Source organism: Pelobates fuscus, chromosome 1 (assembly GCF_036172605.1).
Source record: "Pelobates fuscus isolate aPelFus1 chromosome 1, aPelFus1.pri, whole genome shotgun sequence".
NCBI lineage: Eukaryota > Metazoa > Chordata > Amphibia > Anura > Pelobatidae > Pelobates > Pelobates fuscus.
In genome coordinates, this window is record NC_086317.1 from 384,280,434 (window position 1) to 384,301,825 (window position 21,392).

At 43.3% G+C, this 21,392-nt stretch overlaps 1 protein-coding gene across 2 annotated transcripts in view; it reads right to left on the bottom strand.

Moving 5' to 3' along the window:
* Nucleotides 1–21,392, bottom strand: part of PRKAG1 (protein kinase AMP-activated non-catalytic subunit gamma 1) — a 60,616-nt gene that overhangs the window by 1,285 nt on the left and 37,939 nt on the right. For both annotated transcript variants that reach the window (XM_063444732.1, XM_063444731.1), the window contains exons 2-12: nucleotides 5,295–5,349; nucleotides 5,091–5,197; nucleotides 4,123–4,204; nucleotides 3,985–4,043; nucleotides 3,692–3,737; nucleotides 3,449–3,503; nucleotides 3,216–3,342; nucleotides 2,972–3,137; nucleotides 1,846–1,883; nucleotides 1,601–1,747; nucleotides 420–513 (exon numbers count right to left, since the gene is read on the bottom strand). In XM_063444732.1, the coding sequence (XP_063300802.1) occupies nucleotides 420–513; nucleotides 1,601–1,747; nucleotides 1,846–1,883; nucleotides 2,972–3,137; nucleotides 3,216–3,342; nucleotides 3,449–3,503; nucleotides 3,692–3,737; nucleotides 3,985–4,043; nucleotides 4,123–4,204; nucleotides 5,091–5,197; nucleotides 5,295–5,349 (976 nt within the window). The remainder of the gene's footprint in view (nucleotides 1–419; nucleotides 514–1,600; nucleotides 1,748–1,845; nucleotides 1,884–2,971; nucleotides 3,138–3,215; nucleotides 3,343–3,448; nucleotides 3,504–3,691; nucleotides 3,738–3,984; nucleotides 4,044–4,122; nucleotides 4,205–5,090; nucleotides 5,198–5,294; nucleotides 5,350–21,392) is intronic.

Sequence of the window (21,392 nt, forward strand, 5' to 3'; positions counted from 1 at the left end):
TTGAAAATTAGATTGTTATCCAAATTAGTGTGAACAAGTAATCTTTAAAGGGACACTATAGTCACCATAACAACTTTAGCTTAATGAATCTGTTTTGGTGTATAGATCATGCCCCTGCAGGGAATTGCAAGAACTGAGCAGTGAGACTTCAGAGGCATAACCTGTACACCAAAACGGCTTCATTAAGCTAAATTTGTTTTGGTGACTATAGTGTTATTTTAACTTGCTTTTGTCTAGCCAGTCCAATAAGCTAAAGTTAAAACGATTATCAGAAGTAATTTTAGAGTGCAAATATGGTCTACAAAATGCATTAGACTATATTAACAATTGATATACTGAACGTGAACACACATTTTCAAATGGCTAGGAATATGGCAAACCCTGGGACAAAGTTCCCATAAATATTGGTCACTACTTACCTCCAGCTGTCATAACAAGACATTGAAGTATGTCTGAAAGGGAAACTATGCCTTTTACAATATCGTTGTCATCCACCACAACCAATCTGTGCACCTACAGATAAATAAAGCAAAGTGGTCACATGATGGGAAGAGCCTGAGAATGTTTATTTTATACAAAGACAGGTAGGTTGGTGTGGCACTCAGGAATACAGGTGTGAAGGTGAAAAATCGCTCAAGACAGAGCAATGGGAGTTTTCCGTGGTTCCACACAGTATAAAAACAGAAACAAATCACAGGCTCCACAGCAAAGGCTCAATCAATCCAGTTTACTGGGTAACACAGGATAGAAAAAAACATGTTTCGGCTTATAGGATGCAGGTGTTTCTGTATCCTATTTTTCTTTGTCTGCATTAAAAAATGCTCTTTACAGATAGTGTTTTAAAGACAATTTTGCAACGTCTACCTTTCTTACAGGCTTGACATTACAAAGTAATTTTAAGTTAGTCACTCCAACTATTACTTTTTATTTCATTCTATCACACATATTCTTTATAAACTTGAAAACAAACTGTCCCCATCTCACCAGAGAGGCTAATAGACGGTTCCATCCCAGAGTATGCACAGGTACACAGCTGGTAAAAACTATACCAACTGCCAAAAAAAATCTCTTCCAATGTGTGATCTGATACCTTGTATTTGCCCCTCAGTTCCTTCCAAGTAGCCACCCAAATAATCCTACCACATCACTGAAATAAAAGTTATCTTGTAAACCTAGGAGAGTCAGCAATCCTTTGTATAAACCAGTTATAGAAAAACAGAACAGATCACAAGTTTTGCCTGTTGTAGTGGTTATGGTGTCAAGAGTGCACTGGTGCTTTACCAGAGTAAGATGTCAAACTGGAGAAAACCTGGTTCTGCAAGCACGCCTGGCGGGATCAGGGTAAGTTACCAAACGATGCTAAAATAGTTTGTGACCTCACAGTTACAGAGCACTCCTGGCACCAACTGGGATGTGTTTTATGTGCATGTAGAATTAGTGGCACATCTGGCTCAAGGGATGTGAACACTGCTTGGACAAAATAGAAATGGGCAACAAAGAGTTTTGCATTAATGCAAAGGGCTTATGGTACTTAGACTGAACATATAAACTGCATTCTATTGTAACCCTTAGTTATCACAGTACATCTCAACCATCTCACCTCTGCTTCCACTAGCCGGTTGATTATGGTCTCCAAAGTTTCATGCTGGTAGCATTTCAGAACACCTTCAAAATAATGAGAGCGATGTCCCAGGGCTTTTGTCACTGTGATGTCCAAATTATTGTAGGTCTTTTCAGCTGCTAAATTCTGTGAAATGCAGAAAAGGGGGATGAGATTTGCTGGCATCTAAAACTCTGCAGTTAAACTGTATTAAATAAGCAGAAAAATGATGCAAAATTACTTACAATTACGTCAAACTTGGAATAAATATCAACCACCCGCCCTACAAAGCAAAGAGAAGCGAAGGAATCAAACATAAACCAGCTGAAATTAAACCAAATCATGGCATATAAAAGAATCAAAAATGGATCAAAAAATACATTACAGGCAGAATAAATTATTTAAAATGTTAAAAGTAATAGTCTAGTAATGTCTCTATACATAAAGAATTATGGTTTGTGCGATTAAAAAAAATGAAAAAATAGTTTTGATAACAATGATATACTAGGCCCATGGTAAGCAAACTTAAAAGTGCTGTGCCGAAGTAAAGTCCCTCAGGCTGTTTTTTTAAGGTAACATTTATGTATGTTGGATAATTCTGCCACTGGGTTGGTGTTTATCTGCTTTGTGTGGTTACATGTTCATATGTGTGTGATGAATGTGTGAGGGATGTCTGTGGTGTTATGCGAATGTATATATTGTGGTATTGTATGTGGGGAGAGGTTTACAGTATTACTTGCATGTATGTGGGATGTTTGTGAGGTTGTGTGTGGGTTATGTTATGGGTTGTCTGTTGTGTTAGGTGTGTGCTATTTATGGAATTGTGTGGAGGTATCTGTGAAATTATGTGTATTTACGTAGACTGTTTGTGGGGGGGTGTGTGTGTGTGTGTATGTGTGTGGACTGTATGATAAGTTTGCATATGTGGGCTGTTTTTGGTGTTGTGTGGTGGAGCATGTCTATAGTGTTGTGTGGGGGTTCCGCGGTGCAGATCATTTGTGGCTTGTTCGGTGGCTTTTCTGGCAAGACAGAGCATTGCCATAGTAACAAAAAGCAATGCTTTGAATCTTTGAGAAGCATGAGGGGGGTTTACTTGTAGTGGCTGCACCCACTGGAGGTGTTGACTGCAGGCTACCTGATGCTCCAGGCCAGATGGGGAGATCATTTGATCTCCTCAACGGGCCCGTATGGTCCTGGCAACTTTGTATGCAAAAGGTTACAGACCCCTGTGCTATGATTTTAGAGCACAGCAAGGACTTAGGATGCAGAAAATTTTTAAACTGCCTAAGACTAGAAATATTTTAACACAAAAGAAACAAAAAAACAAAACTACTGAATAAAAACAAACAAAAAAAGGTGACCTATACTTACCAGAATCATCAACAACCGGCAAAGCTGATACACGCCTCTGCACAAATATACCCAAAGCAACAAAGACTGGAGTATTGGCATTAACAAGCGCAATGTTGTCATATGTCCCAATTGCTAGCTCTTTTAAAGATTGAGTCACAAAAGCAGGTTTCTCTAACTCACACATCTGTAAACCAAAGAAAATTGACAATGAGAGGCTGTAAATGGAAGAAGGGGGGTTAAGTATAAAACTGACAAAACTCACAAAAAGCTTCAGGAACTTGAGGATTCGTTTGTGTGTTAAGATGTACAAAGTATTTCCTGAGTCAGGAGAGATGACCGGCAAACGGTGAATACGATTCTTAATCAGGGAGGAGACTGCATCATACAAACTGAAGAGAGAAAAAATTGGGTAAAAAAAAAAAAAAGTTACAAAACACAGAAAAAAAATACATTTCCAAAAAACATGGAAATCTGATAACAAAATAACACCCTTACCTGGCATTAGGAGATATGCTGACCAGAGGCTTGAAAGAATCTTGCAAATAGAGTTCTAAATGAATTAAAAAACAAAGTATAGCTCAAAGTTCTGATATAAACCACCTATACTGATGCATTGACAGATTAGTTATGTTCAATAATATATTATCAAATTGTAGATTGCAAAATTCCCAATTTGTACCCCATATTCCATTTTCAAATGAATGAATGCTAAACATTCAAGACTTTTGGTAAACTCACCTCTCCATGTCTCAATCTTATGTTCCTCGAGCTCATAAATCTGCACCTGATAAACACAGGGATCAAAGTACCACAATTCATCAATAGAGTTTTATCTGCTGTCAACCTAAGAACACACATCAGGATTACAGACTAGATACACACATGTCACACAATTAACCATTAACTTTTAGCGAGTGTTGTATGCCATGGCATGGTTCACAAATGCCTAATCTAGGTGACCATTACAGCAGAGACAGACACTACTGCACTCTTAGGTGAAGAACGCCAATAGGACTAGAATGTCAACTCACCATGGAAGATTTGTAGTAACGATGGAGGATATTGATGAAGTCGGTGATGGTCAACATGCCTAAATCAGAGGGGAACGTGCAAGGTCATAAAGGAAAACTGAAATAAAGAACTTTCCAATCTAACACCAAAACACTTACCCACAAAGCTTTGCTTCTTGCTATCCCAAAGTGGGGCTGCTCTCACACCATTGCTGACAAGAGCAAAGAAAGCCTTCTTGACCTGTATTTAAAAAAAAAAACACACATTTTATATACATATTAACTATACAAAGTAAATGCTGAATTTGGCATACAAATATTGGTGGGGATGGTGGAGGAAGGGTTGGCAGGTACTCCCTGCAACATGAGCACAACAGTGAACTGTAGAAGTTGTTTGGAATATACTGTCCTTTTAAATCCGATTTCTTAATATAAGAGGGAGGCTGCGTGAGTTGTGGCTGTGCATGTTCTGTACGTTTTGAGGCAAGTTAGAGTGCATTGTGTGTGTTTGGAGGGAAAAATGTGTGTTTTCAGCTTCCCCATCACACTAATAGTATTTATTTTAACATGCAATACTTTTAAAATGTTAAGTGTGCTTAAAGTTGTATGTCATAGCCTAGCAGATTGCATCAATATATCTCGTTTTATTGAGGTTTAAAAAATAACCTGCAAGATACGGTTATTTAGTGTATAACATTGATAATATTGTTTATTACCCGCTAGCCATCATTAGACCGAGTTGAACCAAGGACAGAATTAAACAGCACTTATGTATACTAAGGCATTCATAAAATAGGTGGCAAAGAAAATCTATACCACTAGGTAGACAATGTAGGCATTAAATTTCAATGAAATAAATTACATTGATACCTTCATGTATATATATATATAAAAAAACCTAAAAAAAAAACACATACCTAATTTTTAAAACAAACTTCCAGCATAATCTTAGTTTAAAATGAACCATATTGATTTGTGTCAAATATAAAAAAAAAAAAATCAAAATTTTATAAACATTTTGATAGATTAACAAATCAAAGGTTCATCTTGTCCACAGCAGATGAAAAACATCCAATATTAAGGTCCACTTTTATTTTTTATTTTTTTACCGGTTTTAGACTACTTACCTGCAAAGATGTATCAAACACAACAAGCTTTGAGCTGATGGGAATGAGATCATAACAGTTGTGGTTCTTCATGAATCTTGTATACACACTACTGTTTGACTCTAGAACTTGAAAAGGGGGGTGGGGGTAAAAAGGTTTATAGAAAATTAATATAGAATAAAACCAATCTATTACATATTAATATTTATTAGTCCACCCACTTACCATCTTGAGGTGGCATACATCTCTCTTCAATGTTTGTTTCAACCAAAACAGATCCCTAAATGAAAGACAAGATCCACAAATTTAAAAAAAAAGTATCACTTAGAACTTATGTAATAACAATAAATTAAAAAGAAAAGATCAAAACTAAAAAAAATTGGGCCACAGTAGTTAAATTGGAAAATATCCACCCTTTTGTTTTAGCCCAAGTTTGCAAAGCTATTTAAAGGAGCACTATAGGGTCAGGAACACAAACCTGTATTCCTGACCCTATAGGGTTAAACCCACCATCTAGCCCCCTACGCCTCCCTAAAAATAGTAAAACTTACTTTTATTCAATCCTGAAGCTGCATATTTTGTCCCTGTTTTCTTTAGACCTGCCCACTGCCTGCTGACATCATCAGAAGTGGTAGCCTGATCCAATCACAATGCTTCCCCATAGAATTGGCTGAGACTGACAAAGAGGCAGATCAGGGGCAGAGCCAGCGCAATTTAAACACAGTCCTGGCCAATCAGCGTCTCCTCATAGAGATGAATTGAATCAATTAATCTCTATGAGGAAAGTTCAGTGTCTGCATGCAGAGGGAGGAGACATTGAACGTTTGGATGCATTTTAGGCAGCCATGACCCAGGAAGGATCTCTAACAGCTATCTAAGGAGTGGCCAGTGAAGTTATCACTAGGCTGTAATGTAAACACTGCATTGAACTGGCCCCTCACCATTATTAAAGGACCACTATAGTGCCAGGAAAAACTTGTTTTCCTAGCACTATAGTGTTAATAGGTCTCGTCCCCCCCACCCTCATGCTCCCCCCCTGCCGGTCTCTAGGGGGAGGAAGGGGTTAAAGGCTTACCTTTCTCCAGCACCGGGCAGCCACTAGAGGCTGGATTAACCCTAATGTAAACATGGGGTTAGCCCTAGATGGACCTGGCACCCAGACCACTTCATTGAGCAGAAGTGGTCTGGGTGCCTATAGTGGTCCTTTAATGTGCCATTTACAAGTTTGTATTACCAATATCAATGTCTCCCATGTTTTTAGTCAAGGATGGAGCATGAGATCTGAGCATTTCCTGGTTCAGTTTTATCTCTTCTCACTTTACAATAGGTATTGTATGTTTACAGGGTTATTCTAAGAACTATAACAGCTTTGTATTATTGCAAAGTTAAGGGGGCATTGAGTACCCCAAACCCTTTCCTAGCTCTAAGAATAACTTACAGACATCTGCCATTCAGATTGGATGCTTATATTAAAGGGACACTATAGTCACAAATACAACTTTAGCTTAAAGGAACACTATAGTCACCTAAATTACTTTAGCTAAATAAAGCAGTTTTAGTATATAAATCATTCCCCTGCAATCTCAATTCACTGTCATTTAGGAGTTAAATCACTTTGTTTCTGTTTATGCAGCCCTAGCCACACCTCCCCTGGCTATGATTGACAGAGCCTGCATGCAAAAAAAACTGGTTCCACTTTCAAACAGATGTAATTTACCTTAAATGATTGTATCTCAATCTCTAAATTGAACTTTAATCACATACAGGAGGCTCTTTCAGAGTCTAGCAAGCTATTAACATAGCAGGGGATAAGAAAATCTTAATTAAACAGAACTTGCAATAAAGAAAGTCTAAATAGGGCTCTCTTTACAGGAAGTGTTTATGGAAGGCTGTGCAAGTCACATGCAGGGAGGTGTGACTAGGGTTCATAAACAAAGGGATTTAACTCCTAAATGGCAGAGGATTGAGCAGTGAGGCTGCAGGGGCATGTTCTATACACCAAAACTGCTTCAGTAAGCTAAAGTTGTTCAGGTGACTATAGTGTCCCTTTAATGAAGTGGTCTGGGTGCCAGGTCCAGCTAGGGTTAACCCATTTTTTTTTTATAAACATAGCAGTTTCAGAGAAACTGCTATGTTTATAAATGGGTTAATCCAGCCCTCAAATCCTCTAGTGGCTGTCTCACTGACAGCCGCTAGAGGCGCTTGCGTGATTCTCACTGTGAAAATCACAGTGAGAGCACGCAAGCGTCCATAGGAAAGCATTGATAATGCTTTCCTATGAGACCGGCTGAATGTGCGCGCAGCTCTTGCCGCACGTGCGCATTCAGCCGAATGGGAGGAGAGGAGGAGGATCGGAGGAAGAGAGCTCCCTGCCCGGCGCTGGAGAAAGGTAAGTTTTAACCCCTTTCCTCTCTCCAGAGCCCGGCGGGAGGGGGTCCCTGAGGGTGGTTTCCTGGCACTATAGTGGTCCTTTAATAAAGCAGTTTTGGTGGATAGATCATGCCCCCGCAGTCTCACTGCTCAATTTAAGTTGAAATTACAGAGAAGGAGATAACTTTTAAAGTAAGTTACATCTGATTGAAAATTAAACCATTGTTTTTTTTTCATTCAGGCTGTGTCAGTCACAGAGAGGGGAAGTGTTGCTAGAGTTGCATAAATAGAAACAAAATCTAATTAACGCCTAAACGGCAGTGAATTGAACAGTGAAACTTCAGATGCATGATATATACACAAAAACGGCTTCATGAAGATAACGTTGCTTTGTCAACTAGTGTCCCTTGAATTTTGTACAAGTTGTGTGTGCATGCCAGTATGCCTGTGAGTATAACAGTCTGCTCACAGACCAGTTTTTAAAACTGTATACTGGGCTGTCTATAAAAAAAAAACACCTACCATAGGATTATAGACCATAGAGAGGGACAGACTATAGTTCACCAGTTTTCTACTGGCAGTTTTTCCACTGAGATATTTGCTGGCAGGTAGCATAGGTCTATGTAAGACAATATATAATGCCCATGATATATGTAAGACAATATATAATACCCATGAAAAGTGCTTAAAAGGAAAGACACATTCCCTGGCCTTCCAATCAGTGTTACTGGACCAGTAAAGAAGAAACCGTATTAAATTTGCCATTTTGTTTTACCAATATTAGTAAAACGAACACTCTACAGATTCACCTTTTATTCAGCCAGTGGTCTAAATATAATTTCCCAAAAAAATGTCACAACGACCAATGCTAGTTAAAAGACAGTAACAATAAAGGTATAATACGAATTCTAGTAATAATAATAATAAAGTGTGTCTTTTAGATTACCAAATCAAATCAGGATGTTCAATCACCAATATATAGCTGCCATGGGTCTCATTTTAAGGAGTTTCATGCAAATTATTTAAGTGTATAATAAATCATTCCTCTTTTTGTGGTTTGCAGTTCCATATAGCTTTCATCAAAAGATGGAAGAGTTTTTGGAACATCAGATTGCTGATGTTACATGCCCAGCTTTTTTCAGTTGAAAGTTAGTAAAAGGAAAAGAGACAGAAAGAAAATCTGACATTTAAAACAAGCTAGCTGCAAATGTCATACAGGGATATCTTCTCTAATTATGCCGACACGTTGGCTTCACTGCCAGCACGTTGGCATCAGAATGGAGAAACGCTTGCTTAAGAAGATCTGTGATGGAGAGCATGATAAGTGCCTGGATGATTGTTCCTAGGCTTTTCCTGGTCATTTAATCCGCGCCATAACTTTTATCCGGCTGACAGATTGGTTGACTGACAGGTGTGGCAGTGACCAGATTTATTTTTATTTAAAGAAATTAAAATATGTATGAATAAAATGTAATGCTCCTTAAAGTAAATTTGTGTGTACTGTGATAAGTACAATTTAAAGCTGCACTGGTACCCCCTACTCATATCAACTGTGTTGGAATGTCACAAATTGCAACCCAGTCAAAAGATATTTTGAGACAAAGCAAGGACTTGCCATTTCCACCAGTTGTCGCTAGTAATTGCTGTAAGAAAATGAAGGTCTTTCAATGGAAGAATCGTTGTCTCACGGGATCCACCATAGACCTCATTGCTGTACTTTCGTTTAAGTGTGAGAGTACCGCACTGACATGGGCTCCTGGTAGCTGAAGCACCAGGAGTTGAAGAGGAGCAGCAGGAAGAGGATTTCGGCACCAGCGGAGGGACAGGCTCAGGTAAGTAAATCTCACTTGTGCCTGCTGCTTCCCACTCCCCACACCAATTCAGCCACTGGACCCCGAGCAGCAATATCACGGTCGGGATTCTTTGCAAATCATGCAAAGTTGCCAAACAGTGACAGAGCAACTTTAACGCAAATCCATTTTAGGTATAAAAAAAAAAGGATTTATGATTCAATCCAATCCAGATATCAAAGCACACAGTGAATGTTCCATTCCCCAAGCAGGTGTTTTTATACATTATCAAAGTTGAATTCACTGTTGAACTGGAGATAAAATGGTTTGTTTAACCACAATCTGTTTAGGGCAGTGCAAGTTTCTAAAATGTGTGATAATCAAACCATAATAGCCTTTACAATGGACTTTGTGATAAGACAGATTGCGTAACAGTGTGTGTTAGTAAAAATGTGTGCGCTTTGGGCAGGGCTCGATATCTCCACTCATCTCCTCACTTATGGAAAAGATGAGGAAAGTGGGGGGATATGACAGAGAAGAGGAAGATTGGTACAGAGAAAAGACCATTTCTACAAGTAAACGTAAATTGAGAAGACAAGTATCCATACATGCTGCCAAATGTTTCGGCGACACAATAGTGAATGACAAGGTTTCAAACATGGATAATAGAAAGATTATACTGAATTTGTCAAATAAAACTCCTTAAACAAGAAATGAAAATGAAATGGGGAGTGACCATCATAGCTAACATCACCCCAAGAGGTTTGAGATTATTCAAAGACCCTGCATTTTCAATAGAAGCCAGGGACTCTAAAGAAAAATGGTATGAAGCCATGGAAGATTGTTCATTTACTTTCAAAGAATAATTATGGAGTACAGATCAAAAGATATTAAAAGATATAAAAAAAAACTAAAAAAAACACACACAAACTGTTTAGAACCCCATCTAGAGGAACAAGAGTAAGGGCAGAATGCATCGAATTATTGCAAAAATGAATGAACTGGAAAATGAGATTAATGAAAAAGAAGATATACTTGAGATATCTGGATTTTTTACATTTTTTTTTTAAATCGAAGTAATAAAGGACTTTTTATTGTTGTACCTTTAATCATTTATCCTTCCTGGCTTTTATACATAATTAGTTGATTTTATTTTATACTTCTGTTCTATCAACTACTACTCCCAAGTATATCCACAGGTGGGGATTATACCACCAACGCTGATTCCACAGAGCAGCGAGCCTGCTCTATGTCTGTAAGTAGAACTTTTTTATTCATATAATTACTGTGTCTTACTGAGAGCACTATCTGTGGCCTTTTTTATTTTTTTTTTGTCTTTGAGCATCCAGACAACTACCAGCCAAGACCCACCACCACCGTATCCTAAATAGTGGGGATTATACCACTATAGGAGATTCCTACTAGAGCTGGCGATAGCTCTCTCAAATGTGAGTGCAATACTATTATTTAAAAACAGGCCTATTTAGCCCTGGCTTACTGCACTATTAGGTCTTCTTTGTGTTTCTTCTCACCCACATACGGAGACCCAAGACTACAAGACCCCCTAAGTACCAAGAACCGCAGTTGAACCTACCTTCTGAATGAGAGACTTTTATATGTGTCAATTTGCACATTTAGAATAAGACTCGCAGTATTTACTTTAAATTTATTTTTATCCAACCGATCTATTTTTTTCTATTATATTTTACTCTATTTTATTGCATGTGGCGCAGCCCTTATCTGTCTTTTACCTTGAGAGATCTAGGAGATTAAAAAAAAATTGGATAAGGTAAAGAGCTTTGGTAAAGACAACCACGGCAATTCAAAATTAAGAACAATGAGGCCTAATCTCTGACATGACAAAGCAAATCCTACTCCGATCCCGATGGGTAGGCAAATTTAGACACTAATAAGGGGATCTAGGAGCAGAGGACCAACAAGAGGGAAATATCAGAAGACATTTATTTTTCCCATCTATCTAAGGGAAGGCCAAACCTGAGGAAGCTGGATTAAAGACTAAACCCCAAATTTTGATACAGGACAACAAACTCTATAACTACAAAAAGGTCTGAAAAGAAAAACAATGACACCATAAAAAAAATAAAAATACTAGGAATTAAACTGCTACCAAAAGGTAGAAGAGAAGTTTCTGTCCCGTTAGAAATCCACAAAGGGAAGTAATGTTTTTTAGGCAGATATCTACAAGTATAGAAGAAATAGAGGAGGAAGAAGAAAAAACCAAAACGTGGAACTAAAGGGTATGTTTAACCAGACATCCATGGGTCAATCTACATCAATTTTGTCTCTCAATAAAAGGCCTAAAATATGGACCAACAAACAACATTGATAAATTCAAATGTATGACAGACATGAAGAGATTCATTAGGAATCTGAGCCTTTGCAAATACTTTCTCCAAGAAACCCATGAAATGAAACTTTGATGCAAAAAATACAAAAATAAAAAATAAATTATGAATATGATCTGGCTCAATTTACACAGTGACTTTAAACCTAAATCTATTTTTTTCCCCCTCACACAGCATATTTCACCTAGAATGGCAATGTTTCATTCAGTGACTATAGATGACAGAGAATATACACAAACTGTGAGAATAGACAAAACTCAAACAATCTTAGCAAAGCTGAAAGGGGAAGGCAATTAAAGAACTGGGGCAAAATTATAAAATAATTAAACCTGCTGACAAAGGAGGGGTTATAAGGAGTGAAGACAAGAGGCGTGGTTCCGGCTCTAGCCAAGATGGCCGCGTGAAGAGTGAGCTCCGCTCCACCGGACCCCAAATAGCTACATAAGCACGCATCCACTAACTTCATGGGTCGCACAAAACGCCCGGAGCACCCCCAAACCCCTAAGAACCCACAACAGGGACCGCTGGACGGCTTCTTACAGCCGCAAATCGGATCGAGCGGAGGCTCTCCAAGCCCCAAGATGGCGGCGCCCACGACATCGGCACCGGACGCGGAGGTACCAGCCCTGAGCCGCATTGAGGCCTCCCTGCAAGACCTAAAGGAGTCAGTGGTTACGAAAGCTGACCTCCAGGCCATTATCGCCACAATTCAGGACACCATGCGGTCCGAAATAGCGGAGATGCGCAACGACCTCACCGCGCAGGCAGGCCGCATTACAGTGGTGGAGGAAGCGAATGAGGCCCTTACAGCCAGGGCTACGGCCACAGACACCGCGGTAGCCCGTCAGGGCGAGATGCTGCTCTCTCTACGCCGACAGATGGAAGACATTGACAATAGGGGGAGAAGATGCAACATACGAGTCCGCGGGGTGCCTGAGGCTGAGGGGCCGGAGGATGCAGTGGCTACACTTACTGACCTCTTTGGCTCTCTCCTTCAACCATCACCTCCGACAGAAATTAAGTTTGAGAGGGCACACAGAGCCTTGCGGCCCCGCTCAGCAGAAGAGGGCCCACGTGACCTAATTTGCTGCTTACACTCGTTCCCGATAAAAAATGCCATAATGTTGAAGGCCAGGGAAAGGCAGACCTGGCCCTTCCGGGGGACCCAGGTCTCTCTTTATAATGACTTCTCCCCAATGACGCTTGAAGCCAGAAGGGCCTTACGACCGGTCACTACGATATTGAGAGACCGCAACATACCTTATAAATGGGGATTCCCCTTCTCCTTGCAAGTCAGACATCAAAACCGCTGGCTCTCACTTAGGTGGCCTGAAGAGGTGCCACGCTTCATGGAAGAATTGGGCCTTCCCTCACCGCCGGTTCCTGACTGGATCCTTGGTCCTTTGAATCCGCCGCCGAGGCCGCAGAGGGGGCCTAGACATCGAGGCGGGAGAGCACCCAATGCTCCACATATGGGAGGCCACAGAGACCCGTTGTCTCCAGAGGAGTGATACCGTTTGCCAAACTGGACCCAGACGCGCCTGATGCAGCCCCGGGACGACCCTCCTTACTGCACCCCCAACACCTCATACGCCCTTCTTAACCAACTACGATGCGCCCCTAAGCTGTTGCCGGAGGGCTGTTACTACCTCTCAGAATCTGCAGGACACAGGTTTGATTTATGACCCAGTTTCAGGTACCTTGTACTTTGGGCTTAATAAGAGAGGACACGGGCTTTGGGTGGTGGGGATTGGGGCACATATATGGGGGGGGAACCAGACCCTGCTTCTGGCACGGGCGGAGGTGCCATGGGTATAGCGGCACTGGCCCATACGTATCTCCAACCGCTAGCTCCTTAAGGGTTGAAACGGGCTCGCCTTGCCTTGGGGTGGGGGGATGGGGGGGCACTGAGGGATGTCCACACTTGTTGCCTTATGGATGGCACCTCTTACAAGTTCCACCCGGGTGTTGCAAGCCTAGATTCATATGCCCAATTTTTGCGGGGAACTACTCTTCTACGGGGACATACGGGGAACTGCGGGTTCCGTCTTGTTTGGCTTTGGGAGGGGAGATGGGGGGAAATGTGAATTGTGTTTCATGCTTTTTCCACACATTGTGATGTTTTATTGATTTAATACATGCATCTCATTTTGGGCCAGTATCCACGTACATTGTTAATCAGTATTGCACGAAAAGTTATGAAGGCCTGCGTCTCACTTCCATAGCATTTCTAGCGCACCTTACCCCCCCCCCCCCCCCCCTCCCCCGATTGATGGAACACATACAAGGACCGCCGCCATACTCCGAGCCTTAGGGCTCATGAAAGCGTATGAAAACTTATACTTACCAATGGTTACTTGGCGTGTCTCCCCCCCCCCCCCCCCCCCCCCCCCCCTCCCCAGTAGGGGGAGCATTTGCATGGTTCGCCACCCGCTACGTCCCAGGCCCACGGGCTCACATCAGTGGGCACAGCATTTATCCTTAACTCTACTCACCTGACGCAAGTGCAGCCTGCACATCTCCCCCCCATCCAACCCCCCCCCCCCCCCATGTGGTGATACACCTACGATTACTCCCGCCCGGGGTGGCCACTGGCGCGTTGGTCCTAGGAGTAGGAGCTAGAGGGACACGGGTCCAATGGGGATCCTCAGGTTGGGTCATGGGGAGAATTGTGTATTGTATATATATTTCTGATGTTTAAAGTTATTGACGGCTCGCTCCACTTATGGCGTGCAACGTTCCCATGTTGTTACTGTTTGCTCAAAGCTCAAATTGAGGGGTGTGGTGGAGTGGAAGCCCTCATACTTGACCCATCGACTCTCTGACACCTCGCTTGGCCGGGGCTTGACCCACGTTCTCTGCAACATCTACTCGCGCAAGTCAATTGGTGACCGGACGGAAGGAACTTGGTCTCCTGGGCTGGACCCGGAGCTAACTTCACCCGCAACCGGTTACCGCGCGAGACTTTTCTTCAACCGGTTTAGGGAATCATAACTTGGGACGCTCACTGGTTCCTGGGAAATTACCTACATACAGTCACACGACTAACCACACACACACAAGACACTGTTAGATTGACCCTCCTGTACTGTCTCCGGCTCGCCGGCGTCCGACTACTGCTATTGCCCGCTCCTCCCCGCACTACCCTTGCCCTCCCTACACACACCCTCCCCCCCCCCTTCTTGCCGCTCGGCTTCTGGCCCGCCCGCCGGGTACGCGGTAGCCCTTAGCCTCCCGGCTTCTTGAGGATACCATACGGTCCTCCTCCGTTCGGGAGCTCTGCCGGCACGAATAGGGAAGTATGGCATTCCAGAGTGCACCTCTGAGATTCCTCACCCAGAATTGCAGGGGACTCAACATCCCGGAACGGCGAACGCACCTGCTACGTGAATTGAGGAAGAAACGCACCTCAATTGCCTTGCTACAAGAAACGCATTTCAAGGAGGGTTCGGCACCAGGACTGCGAAGTAGACACTACCCGGTTAACTACTTTTGCAACCACCCTACAGCTCACAAATCTGGTGTAGCCATATTAATTGCGACGGAACTGGATTTTAAAGAACTGGAACGCGCTCAGGACTCACAGGGGAGATATCTCTTCCTCAAAGGCACCATAGCGGATAAGATATATACGATAGCGAATATTTATGTCCCCAACAAAAGACAAGCACCATTTATACGCAATGTCTTACTCCAACTAGAGGACTTCACTGATGGGATACTGGTGATGGGAGGGGACTTCAACGCCCCACTCGATCCGACCCTGGACTCCTCCACGGGTCATAGCTGCATACCACAACGCAACATTAGGTCAATAAGGCAGTCACTCGACTCGTTACGATTAGTGGATTGCTGGAGGGCTCTTCATCCCTCAACAAAGGATTACACCTATTACTCCGCACTCCATAATCGTTATTCACGCATAGATTATATCTTTATCGCGAGGGAAGGCCTCTCCCATCTCCGCGGGGCCGACATTGGAACGACCACCTGGTCAGATCACGGCGCAGTCGAGATTGAGCTGAACTCACCTCTGTACAGACCGAAAAAATGGACCTGGAGGCTCAACCCATCTCTACTATTGGACCCGGGCGTTAAAACGCTAATCCAAGAGGAACTGGAACAATACTTCAGAGAAAACAACACCTCAGACTCTTCCCCTATCACCATCTGGGAGGCTCACAAAAGTGTAATTCGGGGCACGCTCATTCGCATCGCGTCCCAGAAGCGTAAGGCCCTCATGCAAAGCATGGTCGAAGTTTACGCTGCTATCTCTACCTTGGAACGCCAACATAAACGCTCCCAACTCAATGCTACGTATGGCGAATTGATGGAACAGAGGAGGAAGTTGAAGGACCTTATCCTTAAAAGACATCTTAGCACAGTTCAACGTACCAAGAGTTTCTACTACACACACGCCAATAAAGGGGGCAAATATCTGGCACGACTACTGAAAGGCCCCCAACCCCAACGACAAATCCATAAGATCAGGCTGACCTCGGGAGAAGTATCCCAGTTCCCGCAGACAATTGCGGAAGAGTTCCGATTGTACTATGAACGACTATATAACCTCTATGGTCATAATGGAACCCCTACAGTCCCGAGCATACACGACTCGTCACGGGACTATTTGACCGACACAATTACTAAAGTGATAGACCAAGAGTCTGCCACACGTCTGGATGCCCCGATAACCATAGAAGAACTATCAGCGGCCCTCAAGACCTCCAAAACGGGCAAGGCCCCCGGACCAGACGGTTTCCCCACGGGATACTACAAAAACTTTACTGATACATTGCTGCCTTGGCTTTCTAAGGCAGTCAATGCAGTTGGTGAAGGCGGATCCCTGGGGACGGAATCCTTGGCTGCCACCATCACGGTCTTACTGAAACCGGGGAAAGACCCCCTACAATGTGGTAGCTACAGGCCGATCTCCTTACTAAATATCGATGCCAAGCTGTTCACGAAGGTCATAGCCACCCGTCTTAAACATCTGCTCCCGGATCTTATACATCCTGACCAGACAGGCTTTATTCCAGGTAGGGAGGCTCGAGATAGCACATTGAGACTTTTTTCCATCCAGCACCACGCTAGAAAATCGGGGACACAACTGCTCCTGCTGTCTACCGATGCCGAAAAGGCATTTGATCGTGTCAACTGGAAGTATATGCTAGAGACCCTCCGTTTACGAGGCTGTGGGCAGAGACTACTTGCGTGGATATCCGCGCTATATAGCAGCCCACGAGCGTCTGTGAGGGTGAACGGGGCTACAACCGGGGATTTCGCAATTAGCAACGGAACCCGACAAGGATGCCCGCTATCGCCCTTACTGTTCGCCCTCACTCTGGAACCCCTCTTACAAGCGATTCGCAACAACCCAGACATCCATGGTTACGATTGGAAAGGGACACAACACAAAGTGGCAGCATACGCGGATGATCTTCTTTTCTTCGTCCGCAGCCCTAGGATCACGCTGCCGTGCCTACTTAAGGAATTCGATAGATTCGGGCAAATCTCCGGATTTAAGCTCAATGTTTCGAAATGTGAGGTCTTGAACATCACGCTCCCCTCAGAGGAATTCCGCTCACTGGAAACAGAGTTCGCATTTCATTGGTGTCATGACAAAATGAAATACCTGGGGGTCTGGGTGTCAGAAGACCCAAATAGCATGTACCAACACAACTTCGCACCCTTATTAAAGACCGTACTTTCGGACCTCATCAGATGGGCACACCCACACATCACTTGGCACGGCAGAGTCGCGGTAATCAAGATGAACATCCTGCCGCGGATTCTGTACCTAATGCAAACAATACCTCTAGCCCTACCGCTGGTCTTCTTTTCTACCCTGAAGACGGCAGTGCTCAAATATATCTGGAGAGGCGGTCGATCTCGGATCCGGCACGAAATCATTTGTCGACCTAGAACCCAGGGTGGGTTGGCATTACCCGACTTCAAGAAATACTACCAAGCCGCGATAATGCAGCGCATCCTGGATTGGCATATAACACCCTCCACCAAGCAATGGGTGACACTTGATAAAGGTCTTATAGGCCCGACATTGGAGGAACACATATGGGGCTCCCCGAGGCGATCGCCGACCCGCCACCCGGTCGAGGGACTGACCTACCAGACTTTGGTGGGCTGGAGATCTGTGAGACAGTTGGACCGCATATCCCCATCCCCGAGCCCGATGCTCCCGATCTCGCATAATGAGGCCATAGGTGGGGGACTCCCCCCCGTAGCCTGGCCCTTGCAGGACACAGGGACGTATATACCCATCCACAGAGCCCTTGAGGGCGGGAGGCTGCGGACCTTGCCTTCGATGATGGGCGACAGACCACGCACGCCTCTCATATGCTTTCGATACTTCCAATTACAGCACTTCTATGAAACACTACCTCATAAAGACAAACTGCACAGGCCCCTCACATGGTTCGAGAACCTCTGTGACCAAGGCACGGCTGTGGAGCATGCTATCTCGGTCCTATATACATACCTCCAAACCAATCAAGTAACGACGTCTCAGACGTTCAAGAGACAATGGGAAGAACAACTTGGAACATCTCTCACGGTACAACAATGGGATACAGCATTATTATGGCAGCATAAGAGCTCCATGAGTTCTTATTACCAAGAGATGAATTATAAACTCATCTCCCATTGGTATAGGACGCCGACCTTATTGCACCGTATATTCCCCTCCATACCTTCTGTATGCTGGAGATGTCAGGAAGCGAGCGGAACGGTTCTACACATCTGGTGGACCTGCACGGCTATTACCCCGTATTGGGAGATGATCAGGGACACGATCGTACAGATCCTGGGGGATGTTCCGGACTGGTCGGCGGAACTCGCCCTTCTACATATCACGTCGTCCTCTATTTCATCGTACAAGAAATCGATTTTGCGGCACTTACTCAACGCCGCTAAAGCCAACGTTCCAGCTCACTGGAAAAAACCTGATACACCTTCCAAATCCGAATGGATTCTTAGGGTGGAGGAAATCCAAAGTGCTGAAGCAGCCTACTCTGCTCTAACTGGCAGGGAAACGAAGCATGCGGAGATGTGGACGCCGTGGTTCATGTATATTTCTCGATGCCGCGGGGACAGGGGCGCGTCTGGCGCGGGGGCCGTGCCGAGCTAGGCAGAGGGAGCAATACCCTTTCTGTCCCATTCCTATTCTCCCCCCTCACCCCCTTCCTTACCCATGTCGGTTGCCGAGGTTCCGGACTCAGACCGGAGGAGTCCTTTAGACGCTCACTGTGAGATAATGACTGCACACTTCGACCTTAATACATGATGTGGAGATCCGAGATACACACACGACAACAACACTATAAAGAAATCGCTCACGGACTGAACTACCTGACTATCGAATTTGATTATTACCTATCTTATGAAGGGATGATATCCACCGAACCGTGGGTTATAGATGTGATACACCCCCGACACAATTCCTGCTTATGCACTGACAGCACACGCTACAACTTACATAACACACTTTACTTCTGAAACTTGAGATGGTGAACCTCCTTATGTCCCCCTCCCCTTTTTGTTTTTTCTTCTTTCATGCGCGTTGAAATGGCCAACTGGCCAGATCCAGAGCTGAGCTGGAGGGGACCATCGATGGGTCACATATGAGGCCTTTATTAGTTATAGGTCTCGTCTCCCAAGTTTACACGGGGCCTGAGGTCTTCACCAAGGCACGTGAATCCACCCTTCATACACCAGGGGTTTCTTCCTTGCTTGTTTTTTCTTTGCCCTGGTATCGGTACCACTAGCCATTTAATTTTCAGATATAGCATTCCCAAACTTAAGCGTGTAGGTGAGCAAACAACATAATAGATATTTATAACGTGTACGGTACGTAATGGAGGGCTCGATCCCGGACATTACCTGTTTACACCTGAGACGCTTCAACCCATAATCTAGTATTTAAAGCGTTTTATCGGCTGGATTACTGCCGCTTAAATCCTTTCACATTTTGAAAATACACTTATACAGGACCAGCCTTAATTGTCGTAGATATTTTATTGTCTAGACCGCTATTGAATACCTAGTGAATGTTAAAAGCCATTATCTACCTGTTATATTTTGTTGTTTTCACTCAAAATGCTGGACCTGCGTGTCCTATCACTCTGACATGTCGTTCTTATTAATCCCTTAATAAAGAGATTTATAAAAAAAAGGAGTGAAGACAATATGTAGAGGAGGGTATTATGCTTCTATTCAAAGATTACTTGGATTTTTGTACTTGCGGTTACATGTAGTTAATAATCTAGCTGTTAGAATTTTGGTTAGCAAATACTTAACTGTTTATGACAAATGGCTGACCTGCTCCATTCCTCCTCCCGCCCCCAACCCTGCTTGCCACACCCAGCAGTAAATTCCTTTTAAGTAACGATCTTATCTCTCTTCCTTAGACCCAAACCATCCATCACTGCAACATGAAGGCCATTTAATTTTACTCTGCTCTGCAGCTGCCACAATTCAACATGGTAAAAAATGGTCCATATAATTAATTCAGAAGAAACTGCAATGACATTGCAGAATATATGAAACAGACATGTGAAGTAAGATATCATTTTTGGGAGAAAGAGTGCAACGAAGAGGAATCAGAACTACATTTAGAAAAAGTAAGGATTATAGACAGGATCCAATTGTTAAAGAATAAAATAAAGACTCATATGAAAAACAGAGAAGAAAAAAAATTAACCCGTATTATTATAGATTTTATTAAATAGAACATCACATTTAAAAAAAGATTAGGAAAAATTGGTGCGCCAAAGTCCCCTTTCAAGTGAGTTTGCCACGAGTTCCTGGAGGAGCCTGCTTGACAGCCTACTGCCCACAGACCATGGACTCTGTAAAATGTTATATAACAGTCTCTGCTCGTGTATTTGGACTATATGGTTTGGGAACCCAACAGCTTCACGAACCGGAGACCATCCTGGAGCTTGTTAAGCCTAATTGATAATGTGTAGCAATTTTCACCGCAGTGTTCTAAGTGTTCGTCTGGGTGGGTGCAATTCCTATGGATGACCACGAGGTCATCTTGTTCGCATGAAACCAGGCAGCGGTGTTTGGTCATCAGGTTAATGTAACTATTTTCAGACACAAACTACCGAACACTGATGGACTTCCATGAACTCCTGCATTCGGTTCGACAACACTTAGAAAGACACTGTTTGGTAGAAACGTTCCCACGAATAAGGGGAACAAGCTCCAGGGTAAGACTATTGACTATGTTCGGTAGTTTGTTTTTAAACTACCGAACTAGACAGACTGCAAGCCTTGATTCTCTGGAACTGTTTTGGACATGGGACCATGCATGCAGTCGGTCAAACAAAGGACTTACCTGAACCCCTGAACTGATCCGGGTGATTTTTGGATATGTTGGTCACCCAGATCAGGGCTATCAGGGGATATAACTTTTGTGGGTTTCTAATTTTTAGGGTACTTTTGGGGTGTTTGGGAAAAAGTACGTTTTTTTCTGTGCTTAGAATAATTGGATTAGATTAGTACAGTTCATAATCCAATTATCTCCCAGGCACAATGGAGGGATTACCTGATTATGTATGGGAGTGTCCTGGATCTGAGAGCCAATGTAATTGTGTATTTGTTTCTACTGTGGTTTACTCTCAGGTCCAGGGGGAGTGCCCCTTGCATGGGGACATGCATATAAGGCCAGTTGTGGCTGCCATTAAAGCATTCCAGCTTGTACTCCCAGAACTATGTGTCATCTGGTTACTGGGAGGGGAAAGGGCTATTTCTGTTCCAGTGTGGAGGATTCA